This window comes from Athene cunicularia (assembly GCF_003259725.1).
Source record: "Athene cunicularia isolate RWA chromosome 15 unlocalized genomic scaffold, athCun1 chr15_part1, whole genome shotgun sequence".
NCBI lineage: Eukaryota > Metazoa > Chordata > Aves > Strigiformes > Strigidae > Athene > Athene cunicularia.
This window is the reverse complement of record NW_020799121.1, coordinates 1,633,086-1,654,701: the sequence shown is the minus strand read 5'-3', so window position 1 is coordinate 1,654,701 and position 21,616 is coordinate 1,633,086. Positions and strand designations below refer to the sequence as shown.

At 46.3% G+C, this 21,616-nt stretch overlaps 1 protein-coding gene across 4 annotated transcripts in view; it reads left to right on the top strand.

Moving 5' to 3' along the window:
- The first annotated feature begins 247 nt into the window (after nucleotides 1-247).
- Nucleotides 248-21,616, top strand: part of NF2 (neurofibromin 2) — a 45,813-nt gene continuing 24,444 nt past the window's right edge. For 2 of the 4 annotated variants that reach the window (XM_026859686.1, XM_026859687.1), the window contains exons 1-10: nucleotides 249-347; nucleotides 440-624; nucleotides 8,689-8,814; nucleotides 9,848-9,970; nucleotides 12,198-12,281; nucleotides 16,799-16,867; nucleotides 17,365-17,447; nucleotides 18,149-18,224; nucleotides 18,515-18,649; nucleotides 20,936-21,010. In XM_026859686.1, coding sequence (XP_026715487.1) covers nucleotides 574-624; nucleotides 8,689-8,814; nucleotides 9,848-9,970; nucleotides 12,198-12,281; nucleotides 16,799-16,867; nucleotides 17,365-17,447; nucleotides 18,149-18,224; nucleotides 18,515-18,649; nucleotides 20,936-21,010 — 822 coding nt within the window. In that variant the 5' untranslated portion in view covers nucleotides 249-347; nucleotides 440-573. Of the gene's footprint in view, nucleotides 348-439; nucleotides 625-8,688; nucleotides 8,815-9,847; nucleotides 9,971-12,197; nucleotides 12,282-16,798; nucleotides 16,868-17,364; nucleotides 17,448-18,148; nucleotides 18,225-18,514; nucleotides 18,650-20,935; nucleotides 21,011-21,616 lie in introns of those variants that run through there. The other 2 variants (XM_026859688.1, XM_026859684.1) reach the window with 2 other exon arrangements.

The following is a 21,616-nucleotide window of genomic DNA, read 5'->3' as shown; positions in this document are numbered from 1 at the left end:
CCTCCTGCATCCTCCACGTGCCAAAGCTGCGGTCCAGGCAGAGCAGGCTGATTTCTGTCATCCTGCTGTGCCATCTTGTCATGTCCTTGGTCCCATCCACATCCAGAAGCCCCCATCCTCCCTCCACCCTTTTGCAGATCATCACTGCTTGTCTCCGTGCTCTGCCTCTGTGCTCCCAGCATTGCTGTGTTGCTTTCTCCCCACTTTTCCTTCTCCAGAAGGTGGATGCCTGGCCAGTGATTGGTCCGGAGTGCCTGTGACTGTTCTGGGGACCCTGATGCTACATGTGCTGGTCTTCAGCATAGCTTAACCAGTGGCCTCCTGGATGGGTACTGATCGCATTGCTGGTAAACACATTTGAACAATCAGCACTTTATTGTAGAGGCTTTTCTTTGTGGGATTAATATAACTGATGTTTTTTGTTTGAACTTTATTCCAGAGCTCTCGAGGCGTGCTCTGTGTTGTCATGAGTTAAACTTCCCAGCCCCACTGTGCAGGACAGAGGCCACGTCCTCACCTCGAGGCAAGTGACAGCAGAGGCCTGAGACCTCAAGGCTAGCCCAGCAGCTGGAAATGGCAGAGGCCACGGAGTGTAAGACCTGGCAGCGCTGCCTAGGCAGTGTGGTGAGCAGCTAGGGCTAGTGAGCTCTGCCCTGGCCCGTGGAGGGCGTGTGGAGCAGCTGAGAGATCTGAATCTGTAACCTGCTCTGGCTTGATGGCTGGCTCTCAGGGCTGGACTGAAGGTCACTTAGTGCAAACTGTAGAGCTCCAGCTCCTGTCCCAGCAGTCCCTCTTCTTCTGACCCCACCAACACCCTCATAGCTGGAGGGACCTCAGTTTCCTGTGTTAATTTTTCAATGTGCCCCGTAGAAATCCCCAGCTGTGTATTTGAAGAGATTAAACCTGCTTTGCATCTGTTTACTCTGCAAATGATGTCTCCAAATTGAGCCTAAATCTAAAATAATTCATAGAAATGACATCTTAATCTTTCTAACATGACGATGAAGCTTAATAATCACAGTTGGGGTTTCACTTTAAAGACTTATAATTTGTTTGGGGAAATCTTGAAGGCACAAAGTGAGTGTCTTCCTTTTGTTACTTCCATCATGGTTGTCTGAGCCTGGTACCTAATTAATTGATAGCATCTTGAGGAAGGATAGGCATTTGCATAGCTCTTAAAATCCCCATCTTAAAGCACTCCCTAGCTGCCCTACCTTCCTGAGAACACCCTCAAATAGTCCATGTGGTCCTTCAGCTTTCTGTGCTTGGAGAGCAGCACAAGAGAAATCTTGTTGAAAGACATTTAATGTTGATGTTCTCCTGCGATGAACGCCATGATAGGCGGTATGCTGCTTGGGTACCGATTCAGGAAGCTTATTTTAAGTGGCATTAGTGTACAGCAGCGCTTGCCAGGGTGTGGTACTTGCACTAATGGCTTGATGTCAGTTCACAGTGTGGTGCCAGGAGCCTGCCGTTCCTGATGGTTTCCTCTGCAGTTGCCACCCCAATTGTGAAACTTGCTGATGGTGTCCCCAAACCAAATTAAAGTAGTTGATGTGGCAAAGGTAATTTGATTTTGGTGGTGCCTCTCTAGATGAGGTCATCAGTTATCTGTTATACAGGCATAACATCTTAAAACCCTGTGGTCTTTTTGAGTCTGTGCCTTCCGAGGCATCGTTTGTCCTGTCCCTCCAGCGGGGTGGTGGTGGCGTGGTGTGGCTGCTGTCAGGTTGGTCTCACACATTCCGATGTGCGTTTTTTTTCCTCCAAGAATCACATTCACTAGTTGATAGGAGAACCCATCAGTCTGTCTTCTGGTCTGGTGTATGTCTTTGCCCATTTCTTCCTATTGCAGTGGTCAGTGGCTCTCCATCTCTGGAGCCACAGCACCTTTTCTGAAGGCTGTGTTTTTTCTTCAGCCCTTTCTACTGTGCCTGTGATCTCGGACCTGAAACTCCTGCAGGGATGGTTATTCTGCTGAGGTGCAGCTAGCTGCCCAGCTGTTTCCTAACCTTAATCTTTTCAAACAGCAGCTTCTGTGGGTCTTAAGTTAAAAATGAATGGAAAAGCTTTACAGCCAACCTAGAGAAACAGCTTAAGCATTCAAGCAGCAAGGAAAGGCAAGTTTGGACTGATGTATCGGCTGGTCTAAACGTGCATCCTGTTACTGCTCAATGCTTAAGCTCTCCCTCTCTGTCCAGAGAATAATCTTGGTTGGAAGGGGTCGTTTTAACAGTGCCCCACTCGGTGCAGGGCCAGTTGGATGAGGTTGGTTGTAAAGCTTTTCTGTTTGCTTGTGAGATCCAATTTCAGTAGCGTGCAGCTGGACGTTACTCTCTGTTAACAGACACAAGGAGTTACGTAGCTGAGCTGCAAAAGCTCATCTCTGAAACAGGAACGAGCGAAGGTTTGGTGGTGAAGATCTGCAACCAAGTAAATTTTTGAGTAAGAGCTGGTACAGTAAATCAGGGGTGAGTTTTGAGCTCTGTCCCCAAAATGAAAAGGCAAGAGAAGGAAACCAGGGAGCGGGGTGCCCTCAGCTTCCTTCTGCGTTGCCAAATACTAGGAAGGGGTTTTATAAAGATCCTTCCAGCCCTGGTTAAACGTTTAGCAGCAGCTCAGTGATGCTAGTAGGGGCTGTGACCTCTCTCGGTGCTGCTAAGCTTCTGCAAGCAGGCAGAAAGTTAACTGGAAAAGACGAATCTGTGGGCAGTAACAGCTATTTTAAAAAGCTGAGAGAAATAATCCCCCTCAGCTACAAAATGATCTTCAGTAAATTGTTGGGATACCAGCTGTCAAGTCAATGTTCTGGTTCCTTAGTGCGCCCATCTGCCCCGATCCTCTGTCGGCTCTGCAAGTGCTTGGGAGTTTGTGCTGTTTGGTTGCTGCTGTTCTCTCTTTAAATACAAGACACAGCAGGTAAGTGCTTTTTCTCACTTCATGTCTTGGAGGGGTTTATGCCAAAAAAAGTCAGAAATTCTGCTGATTCACAACAGTGTTGTTTGGGAATTAATTTTTCAGAGATGCCTTGCTTGGTGCCATTCAGTTCTGCATTCCCTTAGGCTGTGCGCAAGTCACATGAGACTTATTATGAACACAGATCCCCTTTGGCTTCTCTCTGCCTGCACCCGGCATCTGAAATGCTCTCTGGATTCCCTGTGTCCCATTGCAGCCTCTTCTAAGCTGGTTATGAAACTCCATGTTATCCACTTCCCTCCAAAGATGGTTCAGAACCGCTGTCAGTCCTGTCTCTGTGGCTAATCCAGAGGAGGTATGTTGATGGAAAGGGGAAGGAGAGAAGGCATTTGAGACAGCATATCTTTGTCTTTTGGTATATAGACTCTAGTTTTGATGCTGTTTAATACATACTTTTTTTTTTTTTTTCCCCTCCTTTCTACAGACAGTGTCCTTCAAGTAGGTGGTTTTTTGAAATTAAAAGTGCTTGAACAGGGAAGCAGCCCTGGAAACAATCTACTTGAAGCTGGCAGGCATCACTCTGTTAGAAAATCAAACAGCCCTTAAGGCTTGGAGGGGCATTTGACAGTATACGTGGTTTAGCCTTGCTTCATTCAGAGATAAACTTGCTGTTGCTGCAGCAAGGCTAACCCTCTCTCTTCAGGCTGACAACGCTGGTTTCTTAAAGCCTAGCTTGGCGTTCCCTGGGGTAAGCTGTCTGTTTTCAGAGTGCATCAGTGTGCAGAAGATCATCTGAGCAGGTCAGGCTTGTGCTGAAACACCCTGTGTGTGTTGGCAGTGGGCTCCCACAGAGGTGTGAGGCTCAACTCTGATTGCCACCCTGCGTGGCCCTTCCTGGGGCGGGGAGGAGTGTGCTCTACTGCAGACTGACCATGCAACAGCAGCACGGAGATGGCTTCGTCCAGCGTTGTATCTTTGTGCATCCCTGGCACGGGAAGCCAGCGGTCCCTGCAGGAACAAGATCCTTCTCTCAGCCTCTTGGAGCTTCTTCCCCTGCATCGAGCTGCTGTTTGACCCCATAACTCTTAATTTGTGCAAACCCAACTGCGGGGTGAGATGAGGCTTTGGGACGTCATCGGTGGTTGTCCCCTCTGCCTCTCCCACTTGCTTTGGTGCCGTCTGGCCAGAGCCACAGCAGCGTGTTCACCCGTGTACCCTGCTCTGTCTCTGTCTTGGGCAGACACCACAAAATGTGCTTGGCTGCACCATCTGTCATTACGCCTGGGCGCCTTTTCGGCCTCCTTGGTGGTTAACAGAAATAGATTTTAATTAAAAGCTCATTATCGAGTTGTCGTGTAGCATTAGTAAATAAAAATAACTTTTACAGCCCTGTCTTGTGGCTCAGTAAGTGGCAATTGAATGTATTTGACATCACTTTATTTTTAAAAAAATGGAAGAATATTGCATATTTGATTCCCCCTTTGCTCCAAATGGACTTTAATCCAAATAAATGATTGTCTGTGGCACTCTTACCATTCAAGTCCAGAAGAAGAAATAAATGTGGTCTGCAGTCTCAAAGTTATCTCAGTTTCGGTTGTAAACTATTGTGGGTGTTTTGGGCATCTCCTGGTGGGATGAGGAACATATACAGCCTACCCACTTATTGATTCCCAGATCATTAGTGGCAGGATGTTCTGCTCAGCCCCTGCCCTCTCCCTTCTGCCATCTCCCTCCCTGTTTCAGTGCAGAGGTGTCATATCCTCTTGTTAAAGCTTGCTTCTAAATGGAAATAACATCACGCAGTGGAAGCTGAGCGTTTCTTCCTGGGGCTTGGTCCCCCTTTTCTCTGTGGTCTTTTAGACTGTCGTGTCATCCCAACAGGGGCTCTGTGCTCTCTTCTCATCTCTAGCACAGAACTAACGCTTAATGAAATGATCTGCTACAGTGAAAAGCCATTTTCTGCATTATTTAAGGATAAATTGGTGCAGTAAAATATTTTATAGGTGTTTAGTAATTTCTTCAAGGTCGTTCTGTAACCCAATACTGTGCCTCTTGCAAAGTGGTTGGGTGTTGTGGGATATGGAGGGACTGTTGCCATAGGTTTGCTCTGGGAGGCAGTGTGCCTGGGCTGAGCCGCTGAGCACTGCCTTAATCTGCTCCAGTTGCTTGTTTGTGCCCTTATTCCCCAGCCAGACCCCAGGGACAGCTGAAGCTCTGATGGTTTGCATTTGTGAGGACAAGGAGGCAAACTCTCCATCCGCCAGCCCTGGACAGAGCCAAGTTCTGTCTCCTGGAGTTTGGGCACATCCCTGTTGTCTGAGTAGAGGTTCTTGTGTGAGGAACCTTAATTTTAAATGGATCAAATATGCCCTTTTTCCCCCCTCCCCCTCCCTCTTCCTCGTAGCTGGTGTAAATCCAGTTTGACATCGTTGGAAGAAAAGCATCAGCCTATGCCAGTGGTGGGAATCACTTTTCTCTGTAGAGCCCCCACTCAAGCCTCTATGTGCAGGGTTGCTCTCTCTTGTGTCCTGGTGCCCATTTTTTGTAGTGCTTGGCCTTCTTCCTTATCACCCTGTGACAAGAGGATCTCATAACCCTTCTGCTCGTTTTTGCGGCTGGTTTATCGACTTGTTAGCAAAGGAGCGGTTGTGAAACTTGACAGAAAGGTTGTGCACTGAAATAAATTGTCCAGTTGCCTGCTAGTTGGAAATGACTCTTGGTGCAGGTTAATAAATAATGCAAACCCTGTTAATAGATGCCAAATGCGATGTCTCTGCTGGAGAAAAAGATGATGCCAATAACCTGTACTGGAAGTACTCTATTCTAGCCACTGGCTGCTGAGTTTTAAGTGTTTAGTGCTGTTTACTTAAAACGCTCTGCTGATAAATTGTAAGCGCTCTGTACTTAGTAAAGAACATAAATTCCAGCTCTGCAGAATAACAGCCTTGCAGCACTTACCCTGTTTATAAAGCAGCTCGTCCACGTATTCCTTCAACGACTCGCCGAATATATCTAACAACCCGCCGTGCGATCGTGCTCATGGCAGAACGCAAAGCTGCAGATGCAAGAGGCGATGCCTGCAGCTGATCAAGGATGCTGAAGCGACACATCCCTCTCCATCCTGCGGGTCGGGTTAAGGTTATCGTGATGCAGCTTTTTATTGGGAGATTGAGCTTTATTATAGCATCGTGCCAGCCGCTCTGGTGTAAGGCTGAAAGGGGATTTTTTTTGCTCAGAGCCTTTTTGTTTTGTTTTCAGGAGCACGTAACAGCTTGCAAAGTCGTCTTTGTGCTTCAGGTGTCACTTTAGTGCAGAATGAGGGAATGGTGTTACGGGCAGAGCATGGGATGGGGAACTGCCAGCCTGTCCTGGCTCTCCCCCAGACTCTCTGGCCAGCCTTGGACACCAGCTCCCTTCACCTCTTCTTGCCTGGGGGGGTCTTTTTTGTGTTTTATGGCCAGGAAATGTGGTAGTTAATGATATGAGGCCTATCGAGTAAGGATGATGAGGGCTGAGGTCCTGAACGTCTGTAAAACAGTTGGAGTTCAGCTGTCAAAAGATGCCACTTGAATGCAGATCGTTATTTTAAGTACCGAGGTGTGGAATGAAATCATGTATGTTGAAATAAACGTGGCTGCTGTTCCATTTATATATTTAATGAAGGTAATTCAGCACAGTCGGGGAGGATGTCTGTGCGGTGTTACGGTTGGAGACTTTAGCACTGTGCAGGCAGGAATGTTAAATATATATTTCTGCCATAACGTACGCATGCGATGACAGAGTGGCGGTGTAAAATCTTAACAGCAGAAGCAATCGCTTAAAATATTCCCGTCACCAAATTGAAATTGCAGGGGGGGGGAAACCCACAAAACTCTTGCTTTAATGCTTGCTGCTGGTCTTCAAAACTAGCTGCCAGCTTGCTTTTAGGGAGAAAAGCTTTGGGTCGTGCCAGCTGATGCAGTGTGGTGAATAAGGTTTGGGTGCCTGTGTGAAACTCTGCAGGGGTGGCTTGGTGGAAATCCCATCCGGAGTGTTGTGGAGGAATCGGTGGGGTTGCCCCGGGGTTGTTCAAAATACTGATCCCGTGGGATGTGGAGCGATGTCTAGGGAGGAGGCGCTCCCGTCGGCAGCACACAGGAGCCTGTCCTGGGAAAGGTTTGGTGCAGGGCTGTGTATGTGCAGGCACTGATCGCTCCTCTAAAGCAGTAGGCTGAAATGTGGTCTTTGCAGACAGAAAAAACAGCCAATAACACTTTATACAAAGCAGTTTAATTCTAGTTAAGAAATAGCCCTTTGATGGTAGCCTGGTTTTATGTGCTTACAGAAATGGTACAAAATAGCTGTTTAAATGTGTCTCGCTCTGTTTTGTCTGAACCCTCAAATTAACCTCCCTCTTAAAATAATAGTCAGGAAAAGATCTTCCGCAATCTGAGCCATCCTGTGCCGAGCTGGAGCTCATCATGGGGACTGGAGGCTAGCTAAATGTGTGAAATTAGGGTTTTATAATTACAACACTGCAAAACTTGCTCTTCCTGGTGTTTTTGACCTCAAGGTGTTGACGGCGCTTGATATGAATTGTGGAGAGCCGTCTGGGGGTGTTGTTTTTTCAGAGGGTAGCATCGGCTTTATTCTTTTCTGGGACTGTCAGTGTGTGTTGTGTGTGCGCCCTGGGAGGGCGAGAATATAGCGATATACTCATTTAAAGGAAGCCAGCAGAATGGCAATAAGCTTGTCCTCAGCGGCTTTGCCCACAAGGCGGCAGTGGGTGATAGCGGGAGCGGCACGATGCCTGCACCAGCAGCCTCTGCCGTGCCTGAGCATTAAAATTGATGCTGTCCAGGTGGCACCAAGATTGAGTCGTAGTGACAAGAGAATGTGCCGAGATCCTTTTGCCCTAGGGCTTTAGAGTAATGGCCATATGTCTCGGTCCAGCAATTGTTTCCACCGTGCAGATGGAAGACCAAAGTGGCTTTGGCATATTAGATTCATCTGTTTTATGTCCCTCTTCACCTTTCTGCCTCCCAACGCCTTCTGTTTTTATGAGCAAACTTCAGTAACAACATAGATGCAGCTTCAAGATTGCTCGAAGGACACAGTCTTTGAGCAGAAACAATTTTCTCTGCTCCTGAGCTGCTTCTGTCACCAACAATTTCAGTAGAAAATGCAGTTTGACTCTATCAAAACGTGCTCCAGGAGAACCGCTGACTTCAGTGACATTTTTTTTTTTTTTACCTCTGCAGGGTCGGTAGCTCTGGATGAACACACTTTGTACATAGATCATTTCACTTGTGATTTTTGGGAGCACATTGTGCTTTTGTCTGTGAAACCCTGTTACTGATGCTGGAGTTTGTGCAGCGCTTCCTGGGGCTATAGATGGGGACATTAAAACCACCAAGGGGCAATTAAGAGTGATTTTTATTTTCTTGCTGGGAACTGGTAGTGTGTGGCGCAAAAGGCACCTGAATGGACCCTTCAGGTCCTCTGTTGAATGTCAGTGGGTTGCCAGGGGAAGAAACAGGGGGGCTTTATTTACAGAGTTGTTTGCAGGGGTGCAAAAAAAAATCTCATCTTGGTTTCCTAATGAGGGAGGAGTTGGTGATTGGTAGATGAGATCAGATGGAAGGATATAAAAATGTTTCCTTATCTGTTCCAGATGCCTTCTTCACACTCTCCAAAGGTATTGTGTGGTGAAAAAAGAATGCATTTGGTTGAACAGAGCTCAAGTTCTGAAATCCATCTTTATAACTCTGCTTCCTGTTTGTTTTCCGGCAGGTGAAGTGGAAAGGGAAGGACCTGTTCGATCTCGTATGCAGGACACTAGGACTCAGAGAAACCTGGTTCTTTGGGCTTCAATACACTATCAAGGATACAGTGGCTTGGCTCAAAATGGACAAGAAGGTTGGAACCCCATTTTGCTTGAGAGGTCGTGTGGGATGGCAAAGGAGAATGTACTTTTTTCCTCTTTCTTTGCTTACCCAAGGCTGTGTTACGTGTGTATTGAAGTAAACTGGGTGAAGTGTATTTATCCTATAGCATCTGTAAGTTAAACAGGGAAGAGTTGGCAGAGATAGCCCACCCCTGCTCCTGAGCTGTGAAGCCTCAGATCATGCACGCTGAATCCCCCTGAGGCATTTTGGAGGTTGCCGTGCTAGTGCTGGACTTCAGGGTGACTGTAATGTAAATGAAACCTAAAAGTCTCTCATCTGTGCCCCTGAATGACAAAACCTTTAGTGGAAAAGTGAAGTTGCATCTTGACTTTTGTGGTTGAGATGTACAAAGAGCTAGGGGAAGAGAACCAGAGGAGTGAAAAGGAGATGGAGGTGAGGGAGGAAACACTTCCCAAATATGTGAGCCTCCAGGTTGCCGAGGGGTGGGTTAGAGAAGTGACAGGTGTGGTTCTGTTTGCATCCAAAGGATGTTACACTAAAAGCAGACAGTAATCAAGACTGTAAAAGAGATCTGTCTGTCTCACATGTCATGCCAAGGTTTTAAACTAACACGAACCTGAACTGGACAGTGCCAGCACAGTAGAAAGGTAGTGAGGAACAACACTGAAATAAATACAAGAGGAGGCAGTGCAGGGAAACGGCGAGAAGTCGGATGGTGGCGTAGCAGGATATAGCATTGCTCTGGCAGATTCGGACGTAAACACCAGAGATCAGAATCAACCTTTGCTGTCTCATTTCGCATGCTGTTTGTATCTGCCTTGTTTGTTTTCTTGCATAGTTAAGGAGTGTCAGAAATGTTTGTTTGTTTTCTTTTTTTAACTATGGTTTCTGAACTACTTAGGTTGTTTCATCTGTTCTAGATATCTAAAGTGCTTGACAAAAGATGTGCTGATCTGAACAGGAGGGAGCTTGTGTCTTGGCTCCAAGAGACCAAGCGCTGAAGGAGCTGGAAAGAGTAGCTGAATGGCTCTTGTATCCTATAGGTTCTGGATCACGATGTTCCAACAGAGGAGCCCGTCACCTTTCACTTCCTGGCCAAATTTTATCCTGAGAATGCAGAGGAGGAACTGGTCCAAGAAATCACACAGCACTTGTTCTTCCTGCAGGTAGGAGCCATGTCTGTTCTCCAACATGAGGGAGAAGGAGCCAGGATGAGCAGAAGCATGAGAAGGTTCCAGGGTCAGAAAGTTGGTCAGCAGAGTGTTATGTTCACACCTCTCTGATGGGAGTTGTCTTCAACAACAAAAACTTCTTAAAATAGGTCAAAGATGGTTTGTCTGGATGAAGCAGTCACAGATGCCCAGACTTGCAGACCTCGTAAACTGGCTGTCAGGAATGATTAGGTGATTTGTAATATCAGAGCGTGGTAGCTAGGGGAAATGAATCTGTCAGATGTGGGCTTGAATGACACACACAGCCTTGGAGTCCACCTCTCTGCAGGGTGTGGATATCAGTTGGCTGAGGGATGGCAGTTGCCTTTGTACATGATAGCATCGTTATGTGGAGCAGGGAATTTTGTCCTCAAGAACAGAATGCAGCCAACCTGTTTCATGTTCAGGCTGTGTAGCAAGGTTCACCTTTTGCAAAACAGCCTTCAAATAACTGGAGCAGAAGAAAATCCCAGAAACACAGCTCCATCAGAGACTGATGGCAAAAGCAGGGGAGATGGGGAAGCCCAGTGGTACTATCTGCCCCCTGTAACTCCTGCCCTTACGTTAAGCATTTGGAAACTGGTGAATGCATATTCAGACTTTTTTCTTTTTTATTTAAAATACATTACAAAACTTTGTGTCCCGAGAAATCAGCTCAGCTGGTGTTTTAGCAGTGCTGTGTGGCTAGTAATGGAGAGTTTCTATCACAGGAGCTCTCTTTCACACAAGATCAGTTTTCCAAAACTATGTCCTGTGTCAGCTACAATTACAAGGAATAGAGTAGTCCTACTCAGACCCCTAGGTACTTAGTGAGATGTTTCTTTTGCTCTGTGGCTGTTAATTTGAAGTTTCTAAAACAAATAAGTTATAAAAATTTTAAAAAGACAAAAATTCTTATATTTGTTACATGAAAGTAGAGGCAACCTGGATTTGGATGCTCTGGGAAATACCACTGTAGACTTCAGCGTGCCCTGCCCTTTCAAATGGATATCAAAGTGAGCTCACCAACTTCTTGGTACTCCTCGGTCTTCCAGAGTTCATCTTTGTTCTTCAGAGCTGAAGGACTTCTAAATGCAAAGTATTGCTGTTAATTTCCAAGGTCTGTCTCAGGCACTAGTGTCTCTGTAGGGCTATTTTTAAATGTCTGATTTGCCATGGGCTTTCTCCTTGATGAGGAAAAATGCTGTTGTCATCTTTGAAAAGGAAAATTGGAGAGGAAAAGCAGTTATAGCTGCATTTTATAAATGCAGACGGTGACTTTTCTACTAGGATTTCTGATGATGAGAGGAGCCTGGGCTCCTGTAATGCATATGGGAAATAGGAGCACATGTAAGCTTGCAAACTCTCCTGTTTTTATCTTAATGCAGGAGAATATCTTCTGTGATTATGTTGTAACCAACTTTGAAGGCTCAAAACATGTTATAAATTCAAATACTGCATCTCTGTGACAATCCATTGAAGTCTCGTAGGAAATAGTATGCTCTTTTTTCTATCTTTATTCAGGAAAATTAAGTGTGCAAACCCAAAAAATATCGAACATGACAGGCTTAATTTTTTAATGCACAGAAGCCAGGAAACATAAAGCTGTGGCTTTTGGGAACTGCACATTGGCTCTCCTGGGAGTGTGCACAGGGCTTTGCCTGCTGCTAAAAGCACTGCCACGGAGGTGACCTGCAGCTCTCCTTGCTGCCGCTGGGATTGGAGAGAATTAGCCTTGAGCACAGGTGAGCACTGACTGATAATGAGGCCTGAATATCCCAGAGCAAAACCTTTGTGTGCTCAGAGACTTGGCTGCAAACCTCTTTTTTTAATTTAGTGGCGTGTATAGATGTTGTATCAATCCATTGCTTATGCCTTAAGACGTTTTATCTCCATGTTTACATTCAAGACTTTTGCCCCCCCGCTTGCCTTTAGCAATGGAATATAGTTTCTGTCATTTTCCACATATAAATTTAGCTCTTCTCACAAACCTGTCTGAAAAAGGTGGCCCGTGAAAGCCTGAGCCCTTCCCTTCCAAGCCACCAGAGACTTCCTGGGCCTGAATTGTAATTAGTGTTAAGAAAATTGTTAACTGTGTGGTTGACAGCTCAAGTTAAAACAAACTGCAACCATCTGCTGTGACAGTCATGCTTTGCACTGCTCCACTAAATGTGTGTTATGTGTCCTTTACTGCTACGTGCAGGTGAAGAAGCAGATTTTGGATGAGAAGATCTACTGTCCTCCTGAAGCCTCTGTCCTGCTGGCCTCTTACGCCGTCCAAGCCAAGGTAGGCACAGGGGGATTCCCCCAGGGCCTGCTGGCGTTGGCAGTGGGTTAGCGTTGCTTCTGGGAAGTGAGGCCCTTCGTGATGTACCCGCTTCCTGAGGAAGGGGGAGGCAGGGAAAGTTGTTAAAACCTGGGAAGTGAGGGGATGACACTCGCGCTATTGCCTTCTCTGCGTGGCTGGTTTCTGGCTGCCTTCAGACGTTGGACGGATTTTTGCTTTCTCTTTCCAGGACTCTTTAGCAAGTGCGCAGCTCATGAGCTGCAGTGCCTGCTCAAGTGTGGCTTACTACTGGAGCAGGTGAATTCCCTGAGCCCATGCTTTTTTGGATCTCCTCCCTGCTCTTGCTGTTGTAGCCAGAGGCAAAACAGCCATGGGACTCGCAGCTCCGTTGCTTCCCCAGAATACTTGTCATCATGATAACTACTTTATTTTGACTACTACAGCTTGCCACGTAAATGTTATTGCAGTGTTAAAGGGCTCTTCTGGCTTCTCCATTTATCTGGGGTTTGATCTTGGATGTTTGGCCTTACTAGACAGAGGAAGAGAAGAAGTCAATGCTCATTAAGTTCCCCTCATTCCTTGGCTGAATTCTTCTCTGGACCCAGAGTCAGTGTGTTTTGCTGAGGATTTATTTAAGAGCACTCTGTTTTTCAGGCTGAAGCATGCAGCCTTGGACAGCTTGCAGCAGCCCATAGCAGAGGGACCCCTGGGGTAGAGAGAGCAGCTCGAGCTTCCTGTTCTTGCAGAAAGGGAAGTAATTTATCACTGTATATGCACAACATGCACTGCAGCTCAATTAACCAGTCTTCTAGCTAATCTCCAGTTTATGTGTGTAAAGATAATGTCTCTGGAAAAGGAGTGACTGGAGTCCAATTGCACCTCAGCTATGCTATCACTGGAGCCTCGTGGTTGTAGTCGGTTCTGACTCTCTGGATGCAATTTAGGGAGGCATTTTGGCTTGCAGGACCACAGGTAGGTGGCCGTGCCTGGGTCTGGCCTGTTGGCCTGTCCTTGAGGAGCACAGCTGTTGAGCAGTTGAGGAGGAGCAGGCCAGCTCTCTGCTCCGTGAGACCACCTTAGCTGGCAGTGCCGGAGGGGGGATTTGGCTCTGTTGCCTGAAGAGCGGGCCCGATCCAGGCTGGTTGGAAACAGAGACCAGTCCTCGGTGTTTCACTGCAGCTTTTTCCGTGTTGCCATGTAATCTTCCTCATACTTTAGTCCATGCCTGGTTTGTCTGAAGGCAGCCCTGGGTGACATGCAGTGGTGTTCTTTGATGATGAATGTTTGAATTTACTAGAAAAAGATGTTTCCTCCTTATAGTCAGAATATTGATGAAACCGTATTTTGTTCGAGAGACTCATCAGCCAGGGAAAGACAAGTTACTTTAGAAAGAATACTTTTCTGCTTGTCTGAAACATTCATCGCTCGTATTGGAGTGCATGAGTAAACACTTACTTGGCTTTTTCTCCATTGACCTGCTGAGCTGAGGATACATAGGGGATGACTTTTCCTGTTACCAAAAATGAATAAACCATTGGGTAAATATTGAGCTCTGTTAACTCTTGGCCGTGACAGCTTCTGCTTGCGCGATCGGAACAGGCTGTGATTTGGTCCAGGACTGTTGTGCCATCCCTTTTCTCTTCTTGCAGTGTGGCCGCTGACCTTGGGCTCAGTAGCACGCTTGACGTGCTCGACGCTTGGTCTGGAGGAGGTCAGCTCGAGTCAGAGCAGTTCTCCTAACCTCACGCATCTTGATTCTGCACAGAGATTGTGAGAAGGTGGAGGAGGGATGTCTTTTCTGATCTTTCCTAATGTGCTTTCATGTCTGCATCAGACATGGCTTTTCCTTGCTGCACCTCCAGGTGAGGTTTCCCCTTCTGCTTTTTTGTCGGCAAAGGAGAAAGCTGAAAGCATGTCTTCAGTACGGAGCTGGAAAGAAAGATGTTGCAGGTCATCTCCTTCCAGTTAAATAGGATAATGATGTGCTTTCTGGACAAGAAAGCAGCCACTGAGCGCAGTAATTTCACTAATAACTTGCTGATTTGCATGATTAGGGGCATAATAGCCTGACATAGCGGTGTGTTTGCAGCCATTTGATTGACAGCCAGCTTGGTTCGTACTGCGTTGCGCACCTACCTGCAATAACAAAGTAAGCGTGTGGGTCATAAAAATAAAAGCTTATTTATTTCTGTATCGTTGTGTTGATTTGGGGAATTACTATGTGTTTTCCCCTCTAGCCCTGCATTCAAACCACCCACACTACTCTCAGATATTGGAGGCAGTTCAGGTTTTAAACAGCCGGGAGAGACATGGAATCTACTGAAAAACGCCTCCCAGCAGAAAATGGTCACATCCACGAGGTTCTTCCATTTCTTGCCCCTTAAAGGCAGATAGCTGCCATGCTGCAGCCCTCTCAGCACTTCAAATCTTTTAGCACTTAGCAAAGGGCTCTTCTATTATTTTTTTATTATTTTTTTCCCCAAAACAGACAATACTTGATGTTCACACTTTGAAGCTGAACATGCCTGTGTTTATCCAAGACGATGTAAGCCAAGGTAGATGAATGAGGTAAAGGCTACTTCCATGTGTAACCATGAATATTAATCATGTAGTTCAATTAACAGGAGCTGAAATTCATGACAGTTTTGAAGTAATTATTTAATTGAGAAGGTCTTTAGAAGTTTGTTTGCCGAATCGTTTGAGCCAACATATACTGCAATACTTAAACCATTTGTTGATTTTTGACTCGTGAATAATTAATGTTCTCATCCAGACTCCCTCTCAGTACAAATATTCCTTTGGGACGTGGCAATATTTTTCACCACATGAAAATCACATAATCCATACTTAGTCTTGGGTCTCCACAGTAGATCACAACAAAAAATAATTGTGTTAATCCTATTTGCTATTATTTTCATCACCTAAAAATGATTTATTTTCTGCCTCTGCAAGGTTATTGGAGTTGTTTCCTTTGCCAGTGCCACATTTTTATTGCTGTTCCCTTTTGATGTGGGTTCAAGGGACGTGTATCTGCAATGCGCTGCTTTCTGAGAAGCTCAGAGCATCTGTAGACCTTGCAAGACAGATAGTTGCTGCTGCTCAGCACCCTCCTGAATGAAATCCGTGGCGGTTTTGTTATGTTAATTGAAGTCTGAGTCAGTGTTGATTGTTGCATGCTTCCTTCACATCTGCATTGGCTCCAAATCAATATTTGCGTCTTTAATCCCCGCTTGTCGTCTATGAAACGTTGCTTGCTGGACTGCAGAGGGGATGTATGTGTAGACTTGTGATGCTGAGCTCTGGTTTTAGCGTGCGACGTGATGGTTCTGGCATTAAAAGGAGGCTGATACAGAAAGCTTCCTGACTTAATACGTGAGCACCATGTGTGACTTGGTCTTAGTTTTAAAAATTGTCACCATTTTGTACTTTCTGAGCTGAGGTTCTTCAGCAAAGCAGGAAGGGAGGGCCGTCTCCCTTGCAAAGTGAGTGACTTGAGCAAACGTTGCTGTGTCATGTGTAATTGGGTAATGTCGCTGCAGAAGTCCTGTTTGCTAGGTGAATGAAAATCACAGCATTGCGTGTACGTGCCTCACATCCATCGTCCTCTTCTCTTGAACTTGCTAGGTTATTTGAGGTGCTGTTTTCTGGCTGTTTCCTGCCCTCTTAAGCTGTACGGGAGGTAAATTCATTTTCACATGCACTGCAGGGACACTTGGCTTTTCAATCTGTTAATAAGCAGTTTTATTTCTCAGTCACTTTATATGCTGCTCAAAAAGATGTAAATCTAAACAAATAGTAGTAATTACTGGATGCACTTAAATCTGAATTGGATTCCATGACCCAGTTGGGCAACAGACCCTCAGGCTGAAACGCTGACAGCTGCCCAAGAGCAGCCTGCAATTGTCTGTCAAACTTCTGTAATTTTTTTTAAATATTTGTTCGTGAGGGTGGTGAGCAGCAACACAGAAACCACCATCTGCCTCACCTGCTGTAGATCAGCCTTTGGCAACAGGTTTTTTTCCATATCTTGACTCCCTGTCCCTGTGGGAAGGCAACGACCTCACAGCTATAGAGTGAGTCTTTCCCTGCAGTGGAGGATGTGTTTTCTGGGCATGGTAATTAGAATAATTCCTTTGGAAGTGATCATCTTATCCAACTGGTGGACATCAGCTGATGGTGAGAAGTTTTGTTTTGCTTCCCCCTTTGCCGCATGAGTAGGAGGAGGGTGTTAGTTTCTATCGGCAATCAAATGACAAAGAAAATAATTATTAAATTTACTGAGCAGCGTGCGTTCTCTGCTCTAACAGGTTGTGATGTGAAGGGTGTAAGCAGTCTGCATTTTTTTCTCTCCCCAAGGGGTGGGTGTGTAAGGGTGAAGAGTTTTACTTGCCCATAGACTTGAGAACGGTCAGTGTTGGGTTAATGGTTGGACTAGATGATCTTCAAGGTCTTTTTCCAACCAAGATGATTCTGTGTTGTTAATGTGGAGTGGGCACGATGTCTGTGCTTCTTTCTAGTACGGCGATTACGATCCCAACGTCCACAAGCGAGGCTTCTTGGCCCAAGAAGAGTTGCTTCCAAAGCGGGTAAGGAGCTTGGCTGAGTGGATGAGTAGGGTTCCAAGCCTGGTGGTGTTTTGTGTAACAGAGCCCTTTGCAGAGAAGGTCTCTGTGGGACTGCCTGCGGTGTGCACCCTGCTTTGCTTTCCTTGGGCTTCCTTACCAAGGCAAGCAATCCCAAAAGATGTATTGAGAAAGGAGAAATCAATCTCTTTCTGACATATTTTAATAAAAACAGAAGCAAATGTTTTCTTTCTTTTCACGGTTTCATCCTGCCTGCGTCTCCTCACGATGGCCTGGGGACAGTTTGCCTGTCCTGTGCGCTTGGGAGGGCTGAGCGAGCGCTGGGGGTCCGCAGAGTGCGGGGCTGAGCCTGCCCTGCTCAGAGGTGCCTGTCTTGAGGTCGGACATAGTGCTGGGGAGGGGTTGCTTGGGGCTCAGGTGTTTCTGGCTTGCTTGCTGCCTGAGGACACTCTGACAAGAGCAGCAGTGTGACCTGTTCTCTGTCTCCTCTTGTATCTCAGGTAATAAACCTTTACCAGATGACTCCAGAGATGTGGGAGGAAAGGATAACGGCCTGGTACGCAGAGCACCGAGGCAGAGCAAGGTGAGTTGTGTGCTGCAGTGGTGGGTCAGGGTCAGTCCCCTCACCTGAAGAGTCAGCAGGGCTTGGGGAGCTTGTGCAGGTGATGGATGAGCTCTGCTGACAGCAGCATTGATCCCACCACACCTCTGGAGCAGACTCACAGAGGGCAGAGGGCTTGTTTTGATCGCTCTGCATCTGCCCTGCTGTCCCCTGACTGCTGACGGTGTCCTTGAGAGAATTTAGGACTGATGGTCAGTAAGGGGCCACCTGCAGAGGGGCAGGGAGGCAGGCAGCCCTGCCTGCCCTTTTTGGGCCAGGGGAAGAAATGGGGATTCAGACTGATGAGGTGTACTGCTGCATTGAGTGGTAAAATGCTCCTTGTGGGGGATAAGCCTAAAGTCAGATGGATCTGAAACGGGGTCCTCCCAGCCAGGGATTTCATATTTATGCTTGAGGGATTGAGAGGTGGAGAAAGCAAGGCTTGAAGTGCTGCATCTTGCCAGGCAGGCGTCAGCAGCCATTAAGATGCCGGCAAGCTGCAGAGTGGGATTTGCTGTTGGAGTTTTTATTGATCCTGCCAACAAAGACAGGCTTGACCTGTGTGATAGAGATAGTCCAGGCTTTAAAGCCTTGTGTGTGCCTAGGATCAGAAAGAGCAGCCATCTCCCTCTCTCTGATCCTACCAAACATTGTAACACTGGCCTTTTTTTTTTGTCTGACAGAGATGAAGCTGAAATGGAGTATTTGAAGATAGCTCAGGACTTGGAGATGTATGGAGTGAACTATTTTGCGATTAGGGTGAGTGTAAGCTGCGGGTCATCTTTACTTGCTGATGTCACTCTTGTGTTAGTCTTCATCTTTTGTGTTGCTCTGAGATTGGGTGAGTGGAGCTTCGGAGAGGCAGCAGACCTGGGGGATGGCTGCGGTCTGTTGGTGAGAGTCCCTGCTGCAGCGTGTTTCCAGGGTGGCAGGAACTCTCTTTAATACCTAGCGCTGGCGGGTCACTGCACGTAGCTAACAGTGGCTCATGTCAGACCCTCCAAGTGGAATAAAAGGGTTTTCTGCTCTGCTCTTTCATCCCCCCCCAGAATAAAAAGGGCACGGAACTGCTCCTTGGAGTTGATGCCTTGGGTCTTCACATTTACGACCCAGACAACAGATTGACCCCTAAGATCTCCTTTCCATGGAATGAGATCCGGAATATCTCATACAGCGATAAAGAGGTATGGATGCATCTCCCCTCTTCCCTGAGAGCAGCAAGAACACAATTGCAATTTAAATTGTCTTCTCTCACTGCTGTGCTTGCTATCACCAGCTTAGCTAAGGGCAGTTCAGCTTCTCCAATTGAAACCTTAATTCCAAGCCTTTCTGAAACCTTCCAGGAGTGGGTGTACAAGAGGTCAACTGGGGGCTATTCTGTTGGTTTGAGAGTACGTTCAAACGCCCTATGTAATTTTTTTCAAAACTCAAAATTGCTGTTGATGTGCTTAGCTCAAATATCAAAGTTCAGAAGTTGAGATCTCTGCTTTACTATATGCATTACAGTATATATTACTGTGTATATATACTGTTCTTTGAAATATAGTGAGATGTGTTTCTGGCGAGAAGAGCTCTTGCCATATCATTACATCATCTTGAGTTTTCAGCCTGCCGGGCTTGGCATAACAGCTGGAATCTTTTTAGGAATTTGAGTAATTTAAGACTGCTCTTGGATAGATATTTATTAAATCCAGAGCATAAATACAAATCTTCTGAATCACTGGCCACCAAACCTAGTTGTGAATAACAGTGAAATTGGCTGTGGAGGGAACACTGATCTGCTCAATTTTCAGTCTGAGTGAGCTGCTCAAAGAAAACCAGCTGCCATCATGATAAGGAAGAAAATTAGCTTCTTAATTAAAAATTGTTTTCCATTCTAAACGTGATATTGATCAGGGTAAAAGCTAAAGGTTTCTCATCAGCTGCATTTATTGCATGTCTTGTGAAGTTTTACAAGTAGTAAGGCCGTGCTGGGATTTTCTTTGCTTGTTTTACTCCTTAAAAATAAAGAGCTTCACAACTCTGCAAAACAACCCAGCACTTAGTGACTTTCAAAGGCTTTCCTGCCCGTGACAGATGAGTGCAGTGGAAGCTGTCTGCTTGGGCATTGCCTCAGAAATCTGGGGATTGAAGCCTCTGTAACCAGGCCTTGACACAAGACTGTAATAGAGCTTTGTCTTGGGGGAAAGGACTGCCACCTTCCATCAGGTCAATCATCTGTGTAATAAGATGACCACAAGTAGACCTGATGTGATAGTAAACAGGCTTAATAGCTGGGTATGACAGCTGCGTTGACACAACAGAGGGGTTTAATCTGTCGAAACAAAGACTGACTGTTTACATGGAACTGAAATTCCGCTCCTGACATATTTCTGCTGTTGCTTTCAGTGACTGGTGTGGGTTCTGCCAGAGCCCAAGTCCAGGGACATTCACGCATGTCTGCCTGTGTGAAAGTCTTAAAAGATTGGCTCTTAAACTGACAAAACAAAACACTGCCAGGGCGAGTTCTGCTGAGCCTTTTCAGGCAGTACAATGTATTGACAAATAGACCTACTTTAATGGACACAGACTGCCTGCTCAAGCGCTATCTCTTCAGCCGGTTATTTTTGTAGTGTGCGGGGGAGTGATGAAATACATGCATGCCTTCTAAAAAATGCGGTGTTGCGGAGCACTCTGTCTCTTCAAGTATCCTTTTGTTAGTTCAGAGTCTTCTGTCTATCCAGGGACTGTGTTACCAAAACTTCTGAGCCTGGCGATGGGCAACTCCACCTATATCTTCTTGAGAGACCCGCTGTGGGAAAGCTCTTTGGAGAGGGTAAATCCAGGCCATGGTTACAGCTGTTTGGTTGGCACATGAAGTGTAAATACAGGATAGAGCAAGCGAATAATGTTTTGAATTGCGGAGCAGTCTTGTGACACGGCTGACTTCTGGAGAACAAAATGCATGGAAAATCATTTTGGGGGAGCCCTTGGGAGCGGAGATGTCAATGGGAAGGGTTGTTGCTGTGTTCCTGATACAACCCTCCTGCCCATCCATCGGGCAGCTGAGCTGGTCCGTCCTCCCTTCAGAAGTGCCATGAGTTTCTGCTGTACCTTCTCCGTTCTCTGCAGTTGCCAGGAGAGCAGCATCTCGCCTTTCCTCGGGAGGTGCTGAGCTGTCTCTGCCTTCTGCAAGGTGCTCTGCAGAGGACATCGGCTGTCGGGCATTGCAGTCTGTAGGTGGACAGCACTCTCGTTGCTTCTGTGTGGCACTCACATTTTTCTGACTGGGGGAACAGTTGTCTCCTTGGTTGCTGTTGATACTAGTTCTCTTGCTTGGCTAAAAGCCATGGGGACAGCTCTCAGCCTTGTTTGTCTGACACTGCTGACCTCCTCTGAGCCAAAGCTTTCAGTAAGACTTTTATAGCTGTGTTTTTATTAAATGCACCGCTCTCTGATAACTCTCTCCCTCTTTATTTTTTCCTTTTCAGTTTACGATTAAGCCATTGGACAAAAAGATTGATGTTTTTAAATTCAATTCATCAAAGCTGCGTGTGAATAAGCTGGTAAGTCTACAGACAGAGTAATTTTTATTTCCTGCAGCAGTAGTTTCTTTTGGGGCTTTTCCTTTGAGCAGTCGGAGGGAGTGTGCTGTCCTGGCTGGACTGCAGGTGTGATTTGGTATAGCAGTTACTACACGGCCATAGCCTCTAGAAGAGAAGGGGGAAGGTCAAGTCAAGCTCCTTCACAGAACCTCACCCCGCTCTCCTGTTTTTGTGCTCCCTTTTCAAGCTCTTGGGTTACAGCTGACCTGCATGGCAGAAGCACTTAGTGAGTAAAACTTTCTCATCAGCCCCATCTTTGCTCAAGACCCCCTTTCTTCTCCTGCAGATCTTTTCTGTCCTGTGACGTAGATCTCCCTTTTTTGGGATGCAGTGTTACCAGAGTCACAGTCCTGGCTCTTCCTAGGCTGGTCCCTTCTGAGGACACTCTCCTTGTACAAGGATGGAGGAGGCTCCATTGAGCTGTTCTGTTCTTCATCTGTGTTGGAGACTATGTATAGCTAGTGTTCTGGATTTGGTTTCTAAAGGAGATTTTGATCCAGATTCTGTAGTAGCTGTGCACCATTGTTAAGTTGCACAAAGGATCTTTGCTGGTCTGTACTTCACGTA